This window comes from Perissodus microlepis, chromosome 5 (genome assembly GCF_051167445.1).
Source record: "Perissodus microlepis isolate ML-2025 ecotype Zambia chromosome 5, ASM5116744v1, whole genome shotgun sequence".
Classification (NCBI taxonomy): Eukaryota; Metazoa; Chordata; class Actinopteri; order Cichliformes; family Cichlidae; genus Perissodus; species Perissodus microlepis.
The window spans coordinates 22,387,258-22,405,607 of record NC_140465.1 but is presented as its reverse complement, the minus strand read 5'-3'; the positions used below and the strand labels follow the sequence as shown (position 1 = coordinate 22,405,607).

Sequence of the window (18,350 nt, the reverse complement as noted above, 5' to 3'; positions counted from 1 at the left end):
TTCAACTAGGTAGAATATCAAACCAAAGGACAAGAGAAAAACAAAACAAAACAGTGTTTAAATTAAAAAGCATGCCTTTTTTTTTTATTCTAGAATACATTGAAGTGGTGTTTTTATGATGTTACTGTAGGCACACCTTGCATGCTGCTTTGCTTCAGAGAAGAGACACTGCACAAGGCACTTTAAATCCTGCCTCTCTCTCAGCTTTGAGGCAGCACAAAAGGACATTGTTCCACTGAGGCTAATTACAAATAGAGGCCAATATGAACCACACAACCCCATACAGTGTTGCTTTTAGTACATTCAGAACTTTAAATAGAATCATATATTCATACACACACATCCCATATCAGTAAAAATCATACTAGCTTGATATTTTTCACAGACCTGCTTCAACTGACTTGCTTAAATGCGCATTTTCTAAAACAACTGGCACATCTTTAAAAGGAGAAAACCTGATCAAGGGAAGGCTGACAGTCAAGATGATCACAGAGCCGAGCTAGGCAGAAAGAGGAAAACCTGCGTGTTTACATCAGCCGTTTCTAAGCATCATATCTGACTGTCTGAAGAACCTCATCACACTGTGAGATCTGTTGAACTGAATAAACCCTCCTAGAAGAAGGTGATGTTACAGCAACAAGGGTAACAAGCTACCTGGCAGCATCAACTGTGTAATGCCTGAAGACACAAAAAGGTAGCTTAAAAATAGTTTCTCACTCCTAATTAAAGTACAGCTTTACAAGATGTATAATGCCAATTTCTTTCTTAAAGTTCGGTACCAGAATTGCTGTAGTGCATTGTTGGGATTTGTTTAAGAATAAAAAAAAAAGTAAAATGCCAAAAAAAAAAGTCACACAAGCAAAACAGTGCAGCACGGTGAAGTGCAGGTGAGGATACGACTGTACATCATTGCAGAGTGATGAGGGTGTGACATGACGGTAACAGGGCAATAACAGCAGGAAAACAACTTGGGTTTTTTCAGCTCCTGCGTGACTTTGAGTGCTGGATGAGCCACTGAAGTGTGATATCTGCAAATAAATACATAAATAGAAATATGCAGGGTCAGATTTAGCACTGCAACAAAGAAATCAAACGATTGTAAGAAATAATGCCACAACTTACCAATGTTGTCTTTCTCTTTGCAGGAAATAGAGTAACAGCATATCTCCCTGTCCTGTATAGCTGACAGATTCCTAGAAAGGTAAAGAATAATTTTATATTTTTATATATATATATATATATATATATATATATATATATATATATATATATATATATATATAGGGAGTGCAGAATTATTAGGCAAGTTGTATTTATAGGGAGTGCAGAATTATTAGGCAAGTTGTATTTTTGAGGAATAATTTTATTATTGAACAACAACCATGTTCTCAATGAACCCAAAAAACTCATTAATATCAAAGCTGAATGTTTTTGGAAGTAGTTTGTAGTTTGTTTTTAGTTTTAGCTATTTTAGGGGGATATCTGTGTGTGCAGGTGACTATTACTGTGCATAATTATTAGGCAACTTAACAAAAAACAAATATATACCCATTTCAATTATTTATTTTTACCAGTGAAACCAATATAACATCTCCACATTCACAAATATACATTTCTGACATTCAAAAACAAAACAAAAACAAATCAGCGACCAATATAGCCACCTTTCTTTGCAAGGACACTCAAAAGCCTGCCATCCATGGATTCTGTCAGTGTTTTGATCTGTTCACCATCAACATTGCGTGCAGCAGCAACCACAGCCTCCCAGACACTGTTCAGAGAGGTGTACTGTTTTCCCTCCTTGTAAATCTCACATTTGATGATGGACCACAGGTTCTCAATGGGGTTCAGATCAGGTGAACAAGGAGGCCATGTCATTAGTTTTTCTTCTTTTATACCCTTTCTTGCCAGCCACGCTGTGGAGTACTTGGACGCGTGTGATGGAGCATTGTCCTGCATGAAAATCATGTGTTTCTTGAAGGATGCAGACTTCTTCCTGTACCACTGCTTGAAGAAGGTGTCTTCCAGAAACTGGCAGTAGGACTGGGAGTTGAGCTTGACTCCATCCTCAACCCGAAAAGGCCCCACAAGCTCATCTTTGATGATACCAGCCCAAACCAGTACTCCACCTCCACCTTGCTGGCGTCTGAGTCGGACTGGAGCTCTCTGCCCTTTACCAATCCAGCCACGGGCCCATCCATCTGGCCCATCAAGACTCACTCTCATTTCATCAGTCCATAAAACCTTAGAAAAATCAGTCTTGAGATATTTCTTGGCCCAGTCTTGACGTTTCAGCTTGTGTGTCTTGTTCAGTGGTGGTCGTCTTTCAGCCTTTCTTACCTTGGCCATGTCTCTGAGTATTGCACACCTTGTGCTTTTGGGCACTCCAGTGATGTTGCAGCTCTGAAATATGGCCAAACTGGTGGCAAGTGGCATCTTGGCAGCTGCACGCTTGACTTTTCTCAGTTCATGGGAAGTTATTTTGCGCCTTGGTTTTTCCACACGCTTCTTGCGACCCTGTTGACTATTTTGAATGAAACGCTTGATTGTTCGATGATCACGCTTCAGAAGCTTTGCAATTTTGAGACTGCTGCATCCCTCTGCAAGATATCTCACTATTTTTGACTTTTCTGAGCCTGTCAAGTCCTTCTTTTGACCCATTTTGCCAAAGGAAAGGACGTTGCCTAATAATTATGCACACCTGATATAGGGTGTTGATGTCATTAGACCACACCCCTTCTCATTACAGAGATGCACATCACCTAATATGCTTAATTGGTAGTAGGCTTTCGAGCCTATACAGCTTGGAGTAAGACAACATGCATGAAGAGGATGATGTGGACAAAATACTCATTTGCCTAATAATTCTGCACTCCCCGTATACATATATATATGTAAAATAAGCTTGAAATAATCCCCTTATGCTTATGGATGAAGTTTATTGCAGTGAGCTGAAGCTGAATATAGCCAATCCCTACATTTTAAGACAATTTAATTTAAAGTAAAGGTCCATAGAGCAGATTTATTCCCCTTTCACCAGTCAGCCATACAAGCCCTGCAATGGCCCTAAAAAAACCCCAGGGGGCGTCCACACCACAGTTTGAAAATGACAGCGTTAAAGTAGTACTAGTAAGAGTCTCAGCACATTTTTGACAACTTGACAGCAGAGGGAACCAGTAAGATTATAGCTGAGGAAAGGATCCTAACGGTTCTTTAAAAAACAAAACAAGAGATGAAAAACTGCGAACACTTCTGATATTAAGAAGCACTGATGAAAAGTTGAAATGCCTTCAAGATTTTTCCACACTTACATTTTCTCAATGAGCTGCTTCTCGTCTAGTGCAGTGGGGAGATCCCTTTTGTTACCCAGTACCAAAACCTAAAAAAGGGCAGGTTAAATTTGAACTCTGAAACTCCAGTGGAGTAATCCAGAGAAGTCACACACAGATCTCTGTTACTGCTTCTGAAATCACACAAATATCTAAATTGGTTTAAGTGCAACACTTACGGGAATTCCTTGCAACTGAGGTTTGTCTAATAAATTATGAAGCTCATTTCTCGATGCCTCCACCTTTTCTCGATCTGCAGCGTCAACCATGTACCTTGACAAGATCAAGATCAAAATTAGTCATCATTTAACAACAATAGTGTTTGTTTTATGAAACAAAAGGTATGAAAGGCAGTCGGGGATACTCACACGATTGCATTAACTCCCCGACAGTACCGCTCCCACATGCTCCTGAACCTCGGCTGCCCTCCTATATCCCAGATCTACAGAATTAAGACCAAACCTTTAGATAACTTTTCCTAAAACCACTCTGGGGATGGGTTTTGTTTTACCAGTTGTGACAGATTAGATTAAAACTGAACCTTGATCGTGACATTTCCTTTAGTGACCTTCCTCATGTTGAACCCGACTGTAGGAATCATATCTTCACTGAAATGCCCAGACTGAAAGGAAAGACAAGTATATCATTTATTAAAAGAAAAAAAAAACAGTCATTTCAAATGCACATTTTACAACATCTGCACTATATAACCAAGTATAACAGCGCAACTGGTCACTCACATATATACTGCATGTGTGGTGCACTGATTAACTTCCTTAAAAAAACAGGAGTCATATACATTAAGCTGTGTGCTTATAAGAAATGCATAGCAACATGCTGCATGGAAATACACGCTGCAGATTACAAATTAAGTGGCAGTTCTAAGAAACGTTTATAAGTTTTTACATTTAAACTTCAAGTGACCTTTAACAAGCAATTTATAACTTATGGTAGCTTATGAAAGCGTGACTGACATAACGGCATCCTAAGGTAAAACCACAGCTTTAATGTTTAACGTTTGTTTTTGATTCATTCATGAGGAATAAACCAATCATAAAAGTGTTTTCACTGAGTCTTTATTGCAAAGGAGGAAGGGACTATAAAAAGTAAAACATTCAAAGTTGACTCTAATTTGAGTATCATAAAAGAAAAAAATTAACAGAGTGAATCATTTTATTGAAATGACAATAAAATAAAACGTTTGGGTTTTTTGTGAATGGCCTTTTGTTAATGCTTTGTGTAAACTGCAGTGGAAAGAAAATGTGTTTGTGTATGAAAAATCAGTGGAATTTCCCTTTTAAGTTCACAAGCTGCAGATATCCTTCTCCATGCTTCGTGAACCTGCACTGCCGGGTGCACGAACATTTCACAGCACATGACTCGCCAGAGTCACCTGACGAAGCTAAGTGGAAATGAGTGAACGGTCTTATGACTGAGAAAGGCGGAACCACCCCTGCATAACTACTCATGAACTCTATTGTCAGTGTCTGGTAGGGTATTTTTTTCATTTACTCAGCGTAAAGGAAGGGGAAGAGTACGTTCCAACCCCAAAAACCTTGATATCACCAGATAAGTGTGGGCACCAAAGAAAATTTCTATAGAAATGTCGTCTTCTTCGCAGTAAATGCCTGATAAAAATCTGTTTTTTTCAGCACGCATATAACCTCAGCACAATTCAGTGTTTCTTTTAAGTGTTTCAACTGTGCAAGTTGGAGTCTTTAGAAAGAATTACTTTCACTTTAACCTAATTTAATAAATATATTCTTTTTTTTAAAAAAACATAAATAAATTTCACAACTTCCAGTAGCCTGAGTGTTTGCGTAACAAAAAGGACCAACACATAAATATATAATGTTTAAAACTGAGCTCACATAATAGTAGAATACCAATGTTGAATTAGTGGCCGGAGCAAATAAATGATTGAGAATTTTTTTGAAAGCAGAGGTTGTACATCATCAATACACTGACTATCACCTAGTGAAACTGATTAAAAACATAAAAATACACCAGCCAGAAACCAGAATGCCAAGGTTTGGCAGAGGAAGTGCATACTTGTTTTTAACTCTGGCAGCGTAGATAAACATCTCAAGTGCACAAATGTTTTTAAAGAGCTTCCTCTAACATCCCGGCAACATATCTCTTTGAAAATTGATTACTCATCCATACTTTTGATAACAACTGTTACATAAACACACACAAGATGCACATTAGAGAAAAGTACAGAATGAATCCTGACTGATCTGAGGCTATTTCATTTTAAGACGAAAGGCTGCACCAATCAGACCTTGCCTACACCAGATACATTTAATCTGATTGGTTATCTGACAGCTGATGGAGTAAAGGGCAAGCCTGCCATCTGTTGCCACCCTTACTAGGGCCCCATATGTGAAACTAAAACAACCAAAGGTTTGGGGGGAAAAAAGTAAGAAACCCATTTTAGCAATAATAAGGCAACCTCGATTGCCCCACCAGCTTTTGAGAAATAACTGCAAAGTTACATGAGAAACCAACACCCCTACCAAGAAGCTACAATCTGCTGTTGTGTTTTTGTGTCTTTTTTTACATAAGTGCAAAAATGTCTTCTCCTTTTGTTTACGTGTGCTTGATTTAAGTGCAGTGTTAATCTAGTCCCTTTTTTAGATGTGTCATGGAAATCTGACACTGCTTTATAATCTCACATTTAAGCATTAATGCTACAGAAACTGAGAAGCTGACTTTTCTAAATACAAGAAAATAAATATAAAAAATAAAGAAGATAACCCACCCAGACTCTGTTAGTTGTCCTCATGATTTTGGAAACCAGTCGTGCCAAAAAGTGATCATCTGCCAAAAAAGTGATTTGTGTGTTTATGTTTTTATGTGCAATATATTTGCTTATATTGGTAAAAAGGTTGGAGTCGGGATCATTTTCAAAGGGGTTATTTATTTTTAAAAAAAAGAAGAAGAAGAAGAAGAAGAAGAAGAAATTACCTGTAGAATATGTTATGTTATAGATGAAATAAATATATGAAATAAAAAAGTTATTGTGGTACATTTTTCACTGCCCAATTCATTTACATTAGTTTAAACACTCGCAATCATTTTTTGGCAGATGATCTCCTTTGACAGGACACCTGTATAACACTGGTACAGGGGACCTGTACTACAGTGACACACGTTCATATGACCATAAGTGATCTTTCCAGTTTGGCTGCACCGCTGTCAACAGTTACTGTCAGCGTGTTATTACGTTTACTTCCTGGTAACTGAAGCACTCCAGACTGCTTTTAACTACGTGGTGTAAAACTATGTCAAATACTCCTTTTGAGCTTTGGAGTTTAGACCATAACACTGCATCCTACTAGCCGGTAAGCTGCAAAACTAAACAGCTAAACAAAAAACAGCAACTCCTCTTGACTGCGGTGTGTGTTATGGATGCTGGCTCCACCAACAGAGCAAAGCACACCCGAGAGAACCGGACAGTGTTTAGCCCACTTCTAGCTTAGTAACCTCTATGCAATTATGCGAGCTAAGGCTGTTAGCCGTATCCTAGCAAGGCGGCTAGTAGCAGCTGGAGACTTACAGCGATCACGTTTACAAATGTTGTTTTCCCCGAGTACTGCAGGCCGACCAGCGTCAACTCCATCTCCTCCTTCCAAAACAGAGACTTGATCCAGTCCAAAAGCCGGTTTATTAGTGCCAGCATCTTGAGGTCGGTGGTCAGCGCTCCCCTGATGGTGGTACCTGTTTCGTCTCCCTCCCTGTCAGATGTGCCGTTTTTCCAGTGGGGAAGGGAAAAGGGACAAAAGCAGCTGTCATATGACCGATCAGCCAAAACGTGCTCATCAGCGCCTCCGCAGGGACGCAGAGGAAGTGCGCCCTTTGTGTAACGCCCACTGTTTGCGTTCTTTTTGTCAATAAGAACTTTTTATGAACAAAAAAACAACAGTCACACGTTTATTATAGCATATCCCGGCCTGCACGTCACAGCAACACTACAACAACCACTGCCACTGAAGGTGAGACATTGAATAATGTCACTTTTTATATATATATGCAATATGAAAATGAAGAACTATGATAACATATATTAAATAAATTATCTTAAAAACTAGAAACACAATTCACAACTTTAGTATTGCAGCATGATAACAGAAAAAATATATAAAAAATAATTAATATTTATAAAACAGTCATTATGCAGTTACAAAAGAAATATATATTCATAAAAGAAACAAACATGTGCTGTTGCAATTAATGGATATCCAGTTGGAGCTTGACTGTTAAAGACAACTTTTGACAAACTTTAACAATGTTTTAAAAAGCAGTTCTTGTAAAGACAAAATGTGTGAAGATTTTTCATTAATCATATGATAGATCAACAAAGGAAAAATGACTAAAACCATTTAATTTATTCTGATTACAATTTATCTGTTGTGCTATACTACAGAAACAAAATAAACCAACCAGATTTGTTTTCGTTTGTAGAATTTCTTTAACTCTACCTACCTAAAACATTCCCAACAGTGTGTTTATTTGCAGTATAATAAGCATAAAAAACTTGTGTAGCTCATCTGTAACTCATGCCAGAAGGGCACAAACTGCAAGGCCCACCTCAGGGACGAATACATGTGTTACAGACCAAACTGCAATACCCCTGAATATTCAGCAAGAAATCATCTATTTCAAGTATAGACTTGAGATAAAATCAGTACCACATCAAAGTGAGGTTTTAAATATGAATCCATACATATGTGTTTCTGCTTAAGTCATGCTAAAGATCAAAAGGAATCATCAAGTGTGTTCTACAAATGTTTTTCACTTTCCCTCCTAGATCCTGTGCACTGATGTCAAGCAAGATAATTTTTAGCATAGTGGCTGTAATTGAACAGATTTATAATATCATCTTAAAATAATGCTTTCTAGATCACAACTGTCACTGTCCTTGGATCCATCCTGGACAAACTGAAGCCCGCTCTCTTCCTTTGGTAGGTGAAAGTCACTGATGTTAGTAGGAACAGCCAGCATGGGTTTGTGGTCTAAAGCAGGGAGAGAATTATTACCATCAATGTTTTAGTTGAAATATGACATTATTTCCTCGCTGCACGCCTACGCATTCGATAATAAACATCACACATTTCATTGCTGCCACCCCCATTTTCCACTTCACTTCCACTTCATTTTCCATTTTCCAAGTCATGGGAGTTTTCTGATTTGTTGACCTCAAATGATCCTTCACAACTACGCTCAATAGCACCAAAATGCAAAATTTTATGGGAACAAAGGCAGATTTATTGTAAACATTTCACTTCTGTGAAATAGAAACATCAGAGAGGAGTCGATCCAAAGGAGAAGGTGTTGCTGCACGTAAAAACAATTGTTTATTAGTGACTTTCCATGTAACTAAAGTATAATACACTGAGCTCCATCCATTGCCTTACAGATGTTCTATAGTGCAATATGTTTTAAACAAATAAGTGGCATAACCTTAATCACTTTTCATAGTGAGTCTCACTTGCGTTTTCATATTTTGAGAAATGGGAGCAAGATAAGCAGACTTTGACGTTTTTGACAGAAGGACATCATGGCTAGAGTTTGACTATCCATCAGCTTTGTAACTGTATTAAAGGTTTTATCACAATGTGCTCAACTTTTTTTCAAAAAAGATATATGTGACTTTTAAGACTAACCTTTAATTATTATTAACTTAATGAGAGGTTTGGTTATTTTAATATTCCCAAACCAGACTTAAAACATGTCCAGCTTAATTTAGGTTTTTTTGCCCTGTAGTGGACACCATGCACACAAGGGTTTAAATGTCTTTAATGTAAGACACAACTCATCTATCCATCCATCCATTTTTCCTCTTGCTTATCCAAGAAGTGAGCACAGCTAACAGATATATTTATAAAAACTTCCCACTTTATAAACTGCATTAATGCAACTGTTAATTTGTGCTACAGAATTTTTGTATTTATGTGTTTGACTAAATCTGCCTTAGAGGATTTCTAAAAAGAAGAAGAAGAAAAGGAGTGTCACATGTGCACAATTTAACTGAGTACATCCTGATTCTGCTCTTATAGGCTATCAGATTATATTCCAATGTAAATCAGTATTTTTTCAGTAAACTGACATATATATAGTACAGTGATGATCATAATATCACTATAGCATGATGTTCACTACAGTTGCATTTTTCACTCCTGTCAAAGATGTTGTGAACTTGTGAGAAGTGTCCCTCTGGACAGACTTTGCAGGCAAATATTGAAGTGTCTACTATAGTGTCCAGTAACTGACTACTATAGTAGTTGTAGTGCATTAAAGTTCTATAGCCAACTGCCACCGTGGGAATTTAGATGAGTCCTTTTATCTGATGATCTGCATTTGAATCTTTTTTTTCTACTGTTGATACGTCACAAAAATATATGAAAATAATTCTGGGAAGTTCCCCTTATGATGGTATTTTTAAAAAGAGCAGTAGCAGTAATATTTAGGTTGAGTCACATCAATTTCTTCTGTTAATGAATACTTATTTTGATTGTTTAAATGCCACATGTGGTTTTCGGAAGGAAATCTCCCCATGCCAGTGATTCCGCTTTGACGTACTGATATGATTTTCCATGAACTTACTTGCTGTGTGAATCCTTAGGTACTTTATACATGTGTAGGACATGAACAGAAAGAGGCTGAGAGACAGCAAAATGACACTAATGCCAAGGATCACATGAATGAAGTCTCCACCGTCTTTGGGCCCTGGTGAAAAGTCAAATCATAGTTAAGTTTCTTGATTGCAGCATATTGTCACTATGTTCTGTTGTCGTGTATCACAAGTGTTACATGCTGAGCAATCAACAAATTACAGCCTGTGTCAATAAAATGCGTGAATATGTGTACATACCGGGTCTGTCACAAATTGAGTCGTGTGTCCTGTTCCCTGGAAACTTTTCAGGAAACCCCAGCACGCTGCACCTGTTTAGCACAAAGCTTTTACATCACTGGCATGTTCACAACTTCTTTTACTTATCACTGCGGCAGAAGCTGTTTAAATCGATCTTACTGTGTCAGTGGTTTGCAGTCATTCGTTTGCACATCGAAATATTGTTTTTCGCCACATATGGCTTCACACTGATACGAATATTCTATCACCCTTGCATTTGAGGAGATGACTGGAACAAAAGAAAGAAATACTATTTCAGTAAACATGAAAGATACTTTGGGGGGGACATTTGTGGTTATAGGGTGACAGATTTTGTCAGCTTTGGTGATCCTGTGACTTATCGTCAGTTTCAGCCGTGAGGTCAGTCATGAGTCTAGTGATGAGGTTTTATGAGTATATATCTGATGACATATAGTAAGGACTGCAGCTTAAGACAAAAGGGAACTGAGCATTCACTCTGTGAACCTTTGCTAAACACTCTTGACATTATGAACAGCTCCTCCTTCACCTGATCAGTAGGCTCAGGTTGAACAGCAGATGTGGAATAAAATTACAAATTTAAAAAATTCTTTCACATTGATCTGTTTTAAATAGCGTGTAATAATAAACATGTCTTGACTTTTAAGGGATTAGTCTAAATATCCACAATTACACAGATGCAATAGTCAAACCAGTGTTTGTGGCAGGATATATATTTTACTCGCAGCTGTAAAAACTCAAAATGTCCATTCTTACCTGTCCTTTTTGGTTTCTCTCCTGTGACGCATTTGTCTTTCACACAAGTCGAACAGATGCTGTTGGAGCACAGGAAACCAGCGGCACAACTACAGGTTGCATTTGTGGTTGATGTACATTTCACAGCATAATCTGTAGACAGACAAGAATTGAAACCACTGAATTCAACACAATATTTCATCTTTTGCTAGTTCTGGTAAATGCCTTCTCAGCTTCTCTCAACTTACGCTGACATGTCTGACATTTTTCACATCTGTCAAAGAGGTTGGGAAGTTGTGAGAAATGTCCCTCTGGACAGGCTTTGCAGGCAGTTTGTTGGCTGTCAGAGCAAAACTCTTCTACATAAGTGCCTTTAAAACCAGGAAAAAGTTAAAATCAGCGACTTTCAGTATTTTTCAGTATTTTTGAACGAAAAAGTTCAGCTTAAACACATAATCTGGTCATTACATCAAACAGATCACTACTGTAATAATTAGATCAAACTAATCAAAACATTAGATTGAAAGACACTCATCTGATTTTTTAAAAGTTTTTTTTTTTACCTGGGGGACACTTGTTACAGCACCGTCCACTCATCTGAGTCTGTTGATCACCGCAGCTTTTAACGCATCCTATAGTCCAAAAAGCCACAAATAATGGTATAAGTGCCATGGAGAGGTTCAAGTGAATCATTGTGTCCAGTGCTCTGTGTGCGCTTACAGGTTTTTATATCGGTGGCTGACGTCAGCATGACAGAGAGTGTGACTGTGTAGTCAGGAAGTGAAAGACCACTAGTAAATATAGATCACTTCACGAACACGCTAAACTGAAAAAAAATTTGCTTAGTTCAACTTTTTTTTAACTGCTGTAAATTTACCAGATTACTTGCTATTATATTTTATTTTATTGTACAATTGAACTGTATAAAGCTGTACTTCTAAGCTTATCTACAGTGAAGCAGTTTGATTTATCCAAAGCAGACAACATTTAATGCTTGTTGTCACCTCTAATATAAATCTTTCGTCTAAGAGACTTTCCTGTAAAAGCGTGTGTTGGAGGAGCTTGTTTTCGAACACATGCAAGAACGTCTCAAACACTCCTGAAATAATGCCACACTCTCACAAATGACAGGTGACAAATTTCATGTGACAGCCTCTTTGTGTTTATGACAGCTTCTTTCCTAGATTCCACTCCTCTGTGGTGCTCACTATGGCTGTACAACAGGTATACCTGTGTATTAGGTATACCTGTTAAATAGCTTGATAATGCAAATATCTAATCAGCCAATTAAATGGCAGCAACTCAATTTTGATACGTAGACATGGTCAAGAAAACCTGGTGAAGTTCAAATCAAGCACCAGAATGTGTGAGAAAGGTGATTTAACTGACTTTGAACCTGAAATAGTTTTCGGAGCCTGACGGGCTGATCTGGGTATTTCAGAAACTTCTGATCTGCTGGGATTTTCCACACAACCATTTATAGGGTTGACAAATTTACAACCAAATTAAGAGCAACTCTGAAAGAACAACACATCCATTTTTGGACTATAGCAGCAGAAGATTACACCAGATGCTACTCTTCTCAGTTAAGAACAGAGGCTACAGTTCACAGGGGTTCACAAAAAGAAGATTGGAAAATCGTTACCTGGTCTGATGAAGCTTGATTCCTTCTGTATTGTTCAGATGGTACGGTCAGAATTCGGTGTAAACAATGTGAAAGGAACTATTCTGTCTTGTATCTACAGGTCAAGCTGGTGGTTATGCGATGTGCGGGGATTATGTTCTAGGCACACTTTGAGCCAAATACCAACTGAGCATAGTTTAAATGCCACAGCCATAGTGTTGCCATAGTGTTGCTGCCTTTATAACCAGAGTGTACCCATCTTCTGCTGGCTGCATCCTACGGGATGATTTGCCATGTCACAAAGCTCAGCTCATCTTAATCTAGTTTCTTGAGCATGACAATGAGTTTATTGTATCTTTGGGATATGACGGAACAGAATTCATATTATGGATGTTCAGCTGACAAATAACCTGCAGTAACCATGCTGCCAGGAGGTTTTCCACAGTCCTTCACTGTGGGGCCAGGCAACATGTGCACGGCAACTTGAACATATGGAGGAACAATATGTTTAGCAATGAGTCCAGACTTTGTCTATGAAAACTGGCTTCTACGATCAATGTGTAGAGAAGATGCAAAGAATACTATGCTGATTGTGCACAGATAAAGTTTCCCTTTAGGTTTTTTTTTTTTTTTTTTTTTTGGGGGGGGGGATCACACTGATGTTGTAGAAAGGATGATGATGATGTAGAAATCTTTACAAAAAATAATAACTCACGAAAACTATATACTTGGCTTTATAGGTATACAGTACAGAGCTTTGTTGCTTTGTGTTCATTAATTTTGCTTATTCATTATTATTTAGTTTGTTTTTTTTTCCCTATAGTATTTATCTAATGGTAATACATTTTACTGGATAAGATGTATGGATCTTTAGTTCTATGCAAAGCCATACAATGGTATGGCTTGTAGACTAGAAGTCTATGAAGGTCTGCCACTTAACATCAGAGGCTGAAACCTCAGATTGCTGTCTGTGGGTATATATTTTCACGGACCGGCCTTTAAGGTGTCGCGGATAAATACAACAAAATAAAACTAGTACCGGTACCGAAAAAAAGAAGATTTATTCATAACACACGTGAAAAGACCCAGGAAAACCGAGTTAACGATAAAAACGATAACAAAATAACGCTGAAAACCGATAACGACCCTGAAAACCATACATTTCACACCTGAGCCTCAACTCTCGCGGCCCGGTACCAAACGACTCACGGACGGTACCGGTCCGAGGCCCGGGGGTTGGGGACCGCTGACTTAAGTGATCTGCACTTCATATCTTCCACTTTAACCCAGCTTTAACTGGTCATTCTAGCACAATGGTTATTGAATTTAACGATTTAAACTTCAAATATACATTACCTGTCAACATTTTTAGAATGCCCCAATGTTTCCAGTTTTGGTTCAGGGTGCCTCTCACTCTGTACAAGTCACCGACCCAGTATCCAGCAAAACAGCCACAGGCCATCACACTTCCTCGTCCATCTTTGACAGTTGATGTCACACACTGTGCAACCATCCTTTCACCTACTTGACGGCATACAAAGATCCTGCTTGATGATACTTTCTTCCCATCTTCAGCAGTCCAATGGTGGCGTTTCATGGCCCAGTCAAGCCTCTTTGTCTTATTCTGACGCTTTCTTGTTGCAACTCATCCTGTCAAACCTGCAGCTCGAAGTCTTCACAGTTGAAACTGAGACTTGCTTACTACAACCAGTTTTGGTCAAGTTACTTGAAAATAGTTATTAGAAACTACTTACTGATTACTTCTCCAAAAGAGTAATCCTGTTACTTTACTGATCACTTATTTTCAAAAGTATTTAGTTACTTTCTTACTTAATTACTTTTTAAAAGTATATGCAACATTCTCTGACTGGAAAAAATTTGTTTAACATTTAAACCTATTTTCTACCAAGTCCTGTTGTTCTTAAATCTTTTTTCACCTGTTTAGCAGGAGTGGGACCGGTGGAGGTTTGCCCTGTGCCGCAGTGGTAATGTCAGTGGGGGATACAGGGGTTTCTCTGTGAATTTCACATTCCCATGCCAGCGTGATAGGTACTGTCTCAGATTTGAAGTTTAATTTTTCACTGTAGAAAAAAGTTTGTTCCCACGCTGAGTCTACAGTAGACGCTAATGTTTTTGTCACCTTTTACGGAATCAAACACAAAGTAATGTCAGTACTTCCAAGCTTTAAACGCTGCATGGTCGTACTTTCTCCCGCACTCCATATTATAGTTGCTCTACATACGTCTGGTGCTACCACGGACGTCGCACGCTCATGCATCATTGTCATGAGACGCTCTCACAAACAAAATCACAATTTAGTAACGCAGTCATGCAGTGTGCTTACAGGAAAGTAACAGTAATCGAATTACTTTTTTGCAATAGTAATCCCTTACTTTACTCGTTACTTGGAAAAAGTAATCGGATTGCAGTAACACATACACATCTCTGACTGTGACCAATATTAATCCATGCTTGAGGCTGTTATCGTGTGAGCTGCCTATCAGTAACTCTCAGAAGCTTGTTCTCTGATTCAGTTGTGGTTTGGGGTCTGCCAGACCTCTTCCTGTCAGAGTTTGCCCCAATTTATGAGTGCCTTTTTTTAATAAAGGAAACAGTACTCACTGACGCTTAAAGTGTCATGACGGTCTGTCTCTCTTCTATTGTTAATTGCCTTTTTCTCACCATTTTTGTAACAACACACTACTTTCTGCGGTACAATACTGTTCTGCTGATGCTCATGAGGGTATGGTACCACATTGTGTTCCAACACTGCTATCATGCATTTGGAACACCTGTAGGAATTAGTAGCACCAGCTTTCAAGGCTTGATCAACCTCCATTGCTGCAGAACAGCAGTTAACCCATTTTGTGTTCCCTGAAAACACAAAAAGGCCTTTTTGTATAATTCTGAAATGTACATTATTTTTCAGTTTTGGGTAACCTTACTCTTTTTTCTTATCTCTGCCAGTTCATCACTTACCTTTTTTTATCATTTCAAGCTAATCATTGGACTTGAATCACTTGAATTGCATTAAATAACTGGAAAAACTGGGGTGTTCTAAAAAATTTTGATCGGTAGTGTATGTTATTCAAAACTCTTTTGTTGTCCAAGCACCTACTTGTCTGTCTTCTATGAGTCACTCAGCCTCTTTTCTCTGTTTTTTTTTTTTTTAATTTGCTGTCACTCCCCCTCTTTCAGGCTGTCTGTCATTCAAGGTCATCTGCAAAGGTCTTATGCAGATTCTACAACCATCTGCTCACTCATCTTCACCATCACCCATCACCTGTATTTATATGCCTGGTGCTGTAGTCACTATTTTCTCCCTTTTTCTCAGATTCTGCCCTGTAATATTACTTCTCACTGGAGTCTAACTATCAAAATATATGTAAATTTTACATTTTCTTACATGAACTTTGCACTCTCTGTTTTGCGAGTAATGTGTATCTCTTTGCATTTTTATTTCTGCATTTTTGTTCCGCACTTGTACTTACTTTTGAAAAAGATCACACATTACATATAATTGTTGGAGCAGATGAAAAATGTATATACAGTGCTCCCTCGCTATAATGCGGTTCACCTTTCGCAGCCTCGCTGTTTAATAGATTTTTTGTGCAATTTTGCATGCTTTTTTTTTTTTTTTTTTTTTTTTTTACAGCGCATTGTGTTTTGTGTCCTGATTGGCTGTAGACCATTTTCAATCAGTATCCTCTGTGCCACGTCTCCTGTACAGTACAGAATGCGTTCAGCTTGTCAAATTTACATAAATCGTCGATTGCTAGCAGTGTGACTCTGATGTGCTGTACTGTATGTTTGTAAGTTTTCTCCCCAACAAACACAATGTCGATGAAACGTTTTGCACCGTCAAAGGCACCTGTGTGAAAATGTTCATGCCTGTCTGAGAAAAGTGTGTAGTAAGGGGTTAAACAGCCTTAAAACATCTATAATAATTGTAAAAAAAAATAAAATAAAGCTGGCTACTGTGCGGATTTTACCTATCGCGAGTTATTTTTAGAACGTAACTCCCGTGATAAACGAGGGACCGCTGTAATGATATGGAAATTTTGGCGGGAAAAAACTATTTTTTACTTTTCTGATCCTCTAGAATTGTTCAACATGTTCTTACAAGTGTACTAACTTAAATTGTATATATAATACAAAGCAACTAACAGAAGCAATAACAATATTTTATAGTTTTGTGCCTGGAAATCCCACAGCCCACAATGAGTGAGTATGATAATCCCTGCTGAAACCCAAAGGTGACCTCAGTGAACTCAAAAAAGTAAGGGATGACTAAAGATGTACATGGTATGTACAGAAAAACAAGCGTGTGATTTTTTGCAGGGTTATTTTTGTAGCCTACATGTATATGTTGCAGGAGCACACAGTGCAAATGGATGATGATGTGAAGGTTTTACTGTCGTTCTGTGGCCTTTTAGTGACAGTACTTTAGGTTGCTTTTGTTGACGGGGAGTTTCCTGGCAAATCAAGAAGGTGCTTAAATTTTGTTAAATGAGCCACTTCATTTATTGTAATTAGTAAGCCAAAGCGCCATACATGTGGCTTTCTCTAATCGGAGGATTTTTTTCCCCTTTGTTTAACATTAGGCATCACGTTGCTGCAGTTGTTACTGTGGTTTAGAAAAAGCACCTGAATGGGTTTTCTCCTGACACTCTAACTTCCCCACCCCAGTCCAGAGACGTGACTGTCTCTCTCAGCTGGCCTTGTAAACACGCTGACTATCAATTTAATAATTTTTTCCTGACTAAAATTTTGACGGACCATATTTGCAGAAGCTATGGGAGTACATCAGAAATGATCAGATTTAGTCATAAGAAGTAATTAATTAACCCTCTGATGCATATTGGTCACTGGAGTGGACAAGTCTATAACTTTATAAAAAAAAAAAAACATATTTTTGGAAAAAAAGAGTTGAACATTTTTTTTCATGTCCTTAGAAGAATAAAAGCACTTAAGAAAAAAAATCTTGACAAAGGCTTTCATAATTCATGCATCAGAGGGTTAATATCTGACACCCCTGTGCAAAACTGCCACCTACTTAAACCACATGACGTGTGCCCTCCTATCATAAAAAAAAGAAACTACAGACATTTACTTCCGTCATTGACAGACAGACCAAACCACATGGTTCAATGTATGAAACCTTCAGGATGTGACGTTAGCATATGCGTGCTCACTACGCAGTAGACAGTAGCTACTAGTACCGTCTCACTATATAGCCACAAAGGGCGGCAGTGACACTGTAGAAATCAGGATTCCCCTTCACAAGTAGAGCACAGAAGTGCCATAAACTTTATGAATGGTGCCGTCGGAACATTTGATGCAGATGAATAGAAACGGCATGGTTTCAATCAAAAATAATGACACGGTTACAGTATTTACTTCTCTTAGGCTGTTCGCTAAGGAGTATATGTAACTCCACTGATGTTATACATATAGGTCAAAAAGCTACACGTGTTTTGTGGCTGGAGTAAAAGTGATGTGAAACTGCTCACGTCGTCCTTAAGTTATGTCACTTCAGTCGGCGTCACACTAAAAGTTCAAGATGAAAGAAAATGTGATCAAGACATCGACCTAAGCAGCCCACTTTGGGTCTGCTAGTGGTTAACAGCTCAGGGTGACGTTAGATGAACTGTTCGCTGTGTAGTTAATGTGTTAATGGGTTTTTGACATTACAGGATGTACAAATTCAGTACCTGTAGATCAGCTGTATCTATTTAGATCATTTAATTTTATACTTCCTATTGTA

General features: G+C 38.2%; 2 protein-coding genes across 2 annotated transcripts; both read right to left on the bottom strand.

The window, feature by feature from the left end:
* Positions 1 to 56: 56 nt before the first annotated feature.
* On the bottom strand, positions 57 to 7,123 carry LOC146387313 (ADP-ribosylation factor-like protein 8B-A). The gene is made up of 7 exons (XM_084928838.1): positions 6,892 to 7,123; positions 3,871 to 3,951; positions 3,698 to 3,771; positions 3,509 to 3,602; positions 3,312 to 3,379; positions 1,123 to 1,193; positions 57 to 1,028 (listed from the first exon to the last, which is right to left on the bottom strand). Exons 1-7 carry the CDS (start codon positions 7,012 to 7,014, stop codon positions 979 to 981), a joined length of 561 nt encoding a protein of 186 aa, XP_084784964.1. The 5' UTR covers positions 7,015 to 7,123; the 3' UTR covers positions 57 to 978.
* A 134-nt stretch (positions 7,124 to 7,257) lies between these two features.
* Positions 7,258 to 11,652, bottom strand: LOC146387312 (tumor necrosis factor receptor superfamily member 3-like). Its single transcript, XM_084928837.1, has 7 exons — positions 11,523 to 11,652; positions 11,208 to 11,330; positions 10,981 to 11,112; positions 10,366 to 10,474; positions 10,207 to 10,277; positions 9,939 to 10,061; positions 7,258 to 8,347 (listed from the first exon to the last, which is right to left on the bottom strand). The coding sequence occupies exons 1-7, from the start codon at positions 11,650 to 11,652 to the stop codon at positions 8,211 to 8,213; spliced, it is 825 nt and encodes a 274-aa protein (XP_084784963.1). The 3' UTR covers positions 7,258 to 8,210.
* Between the last annotated feature and the right edge of the window lie 6,698 nt (positions 11,653 to 18,350).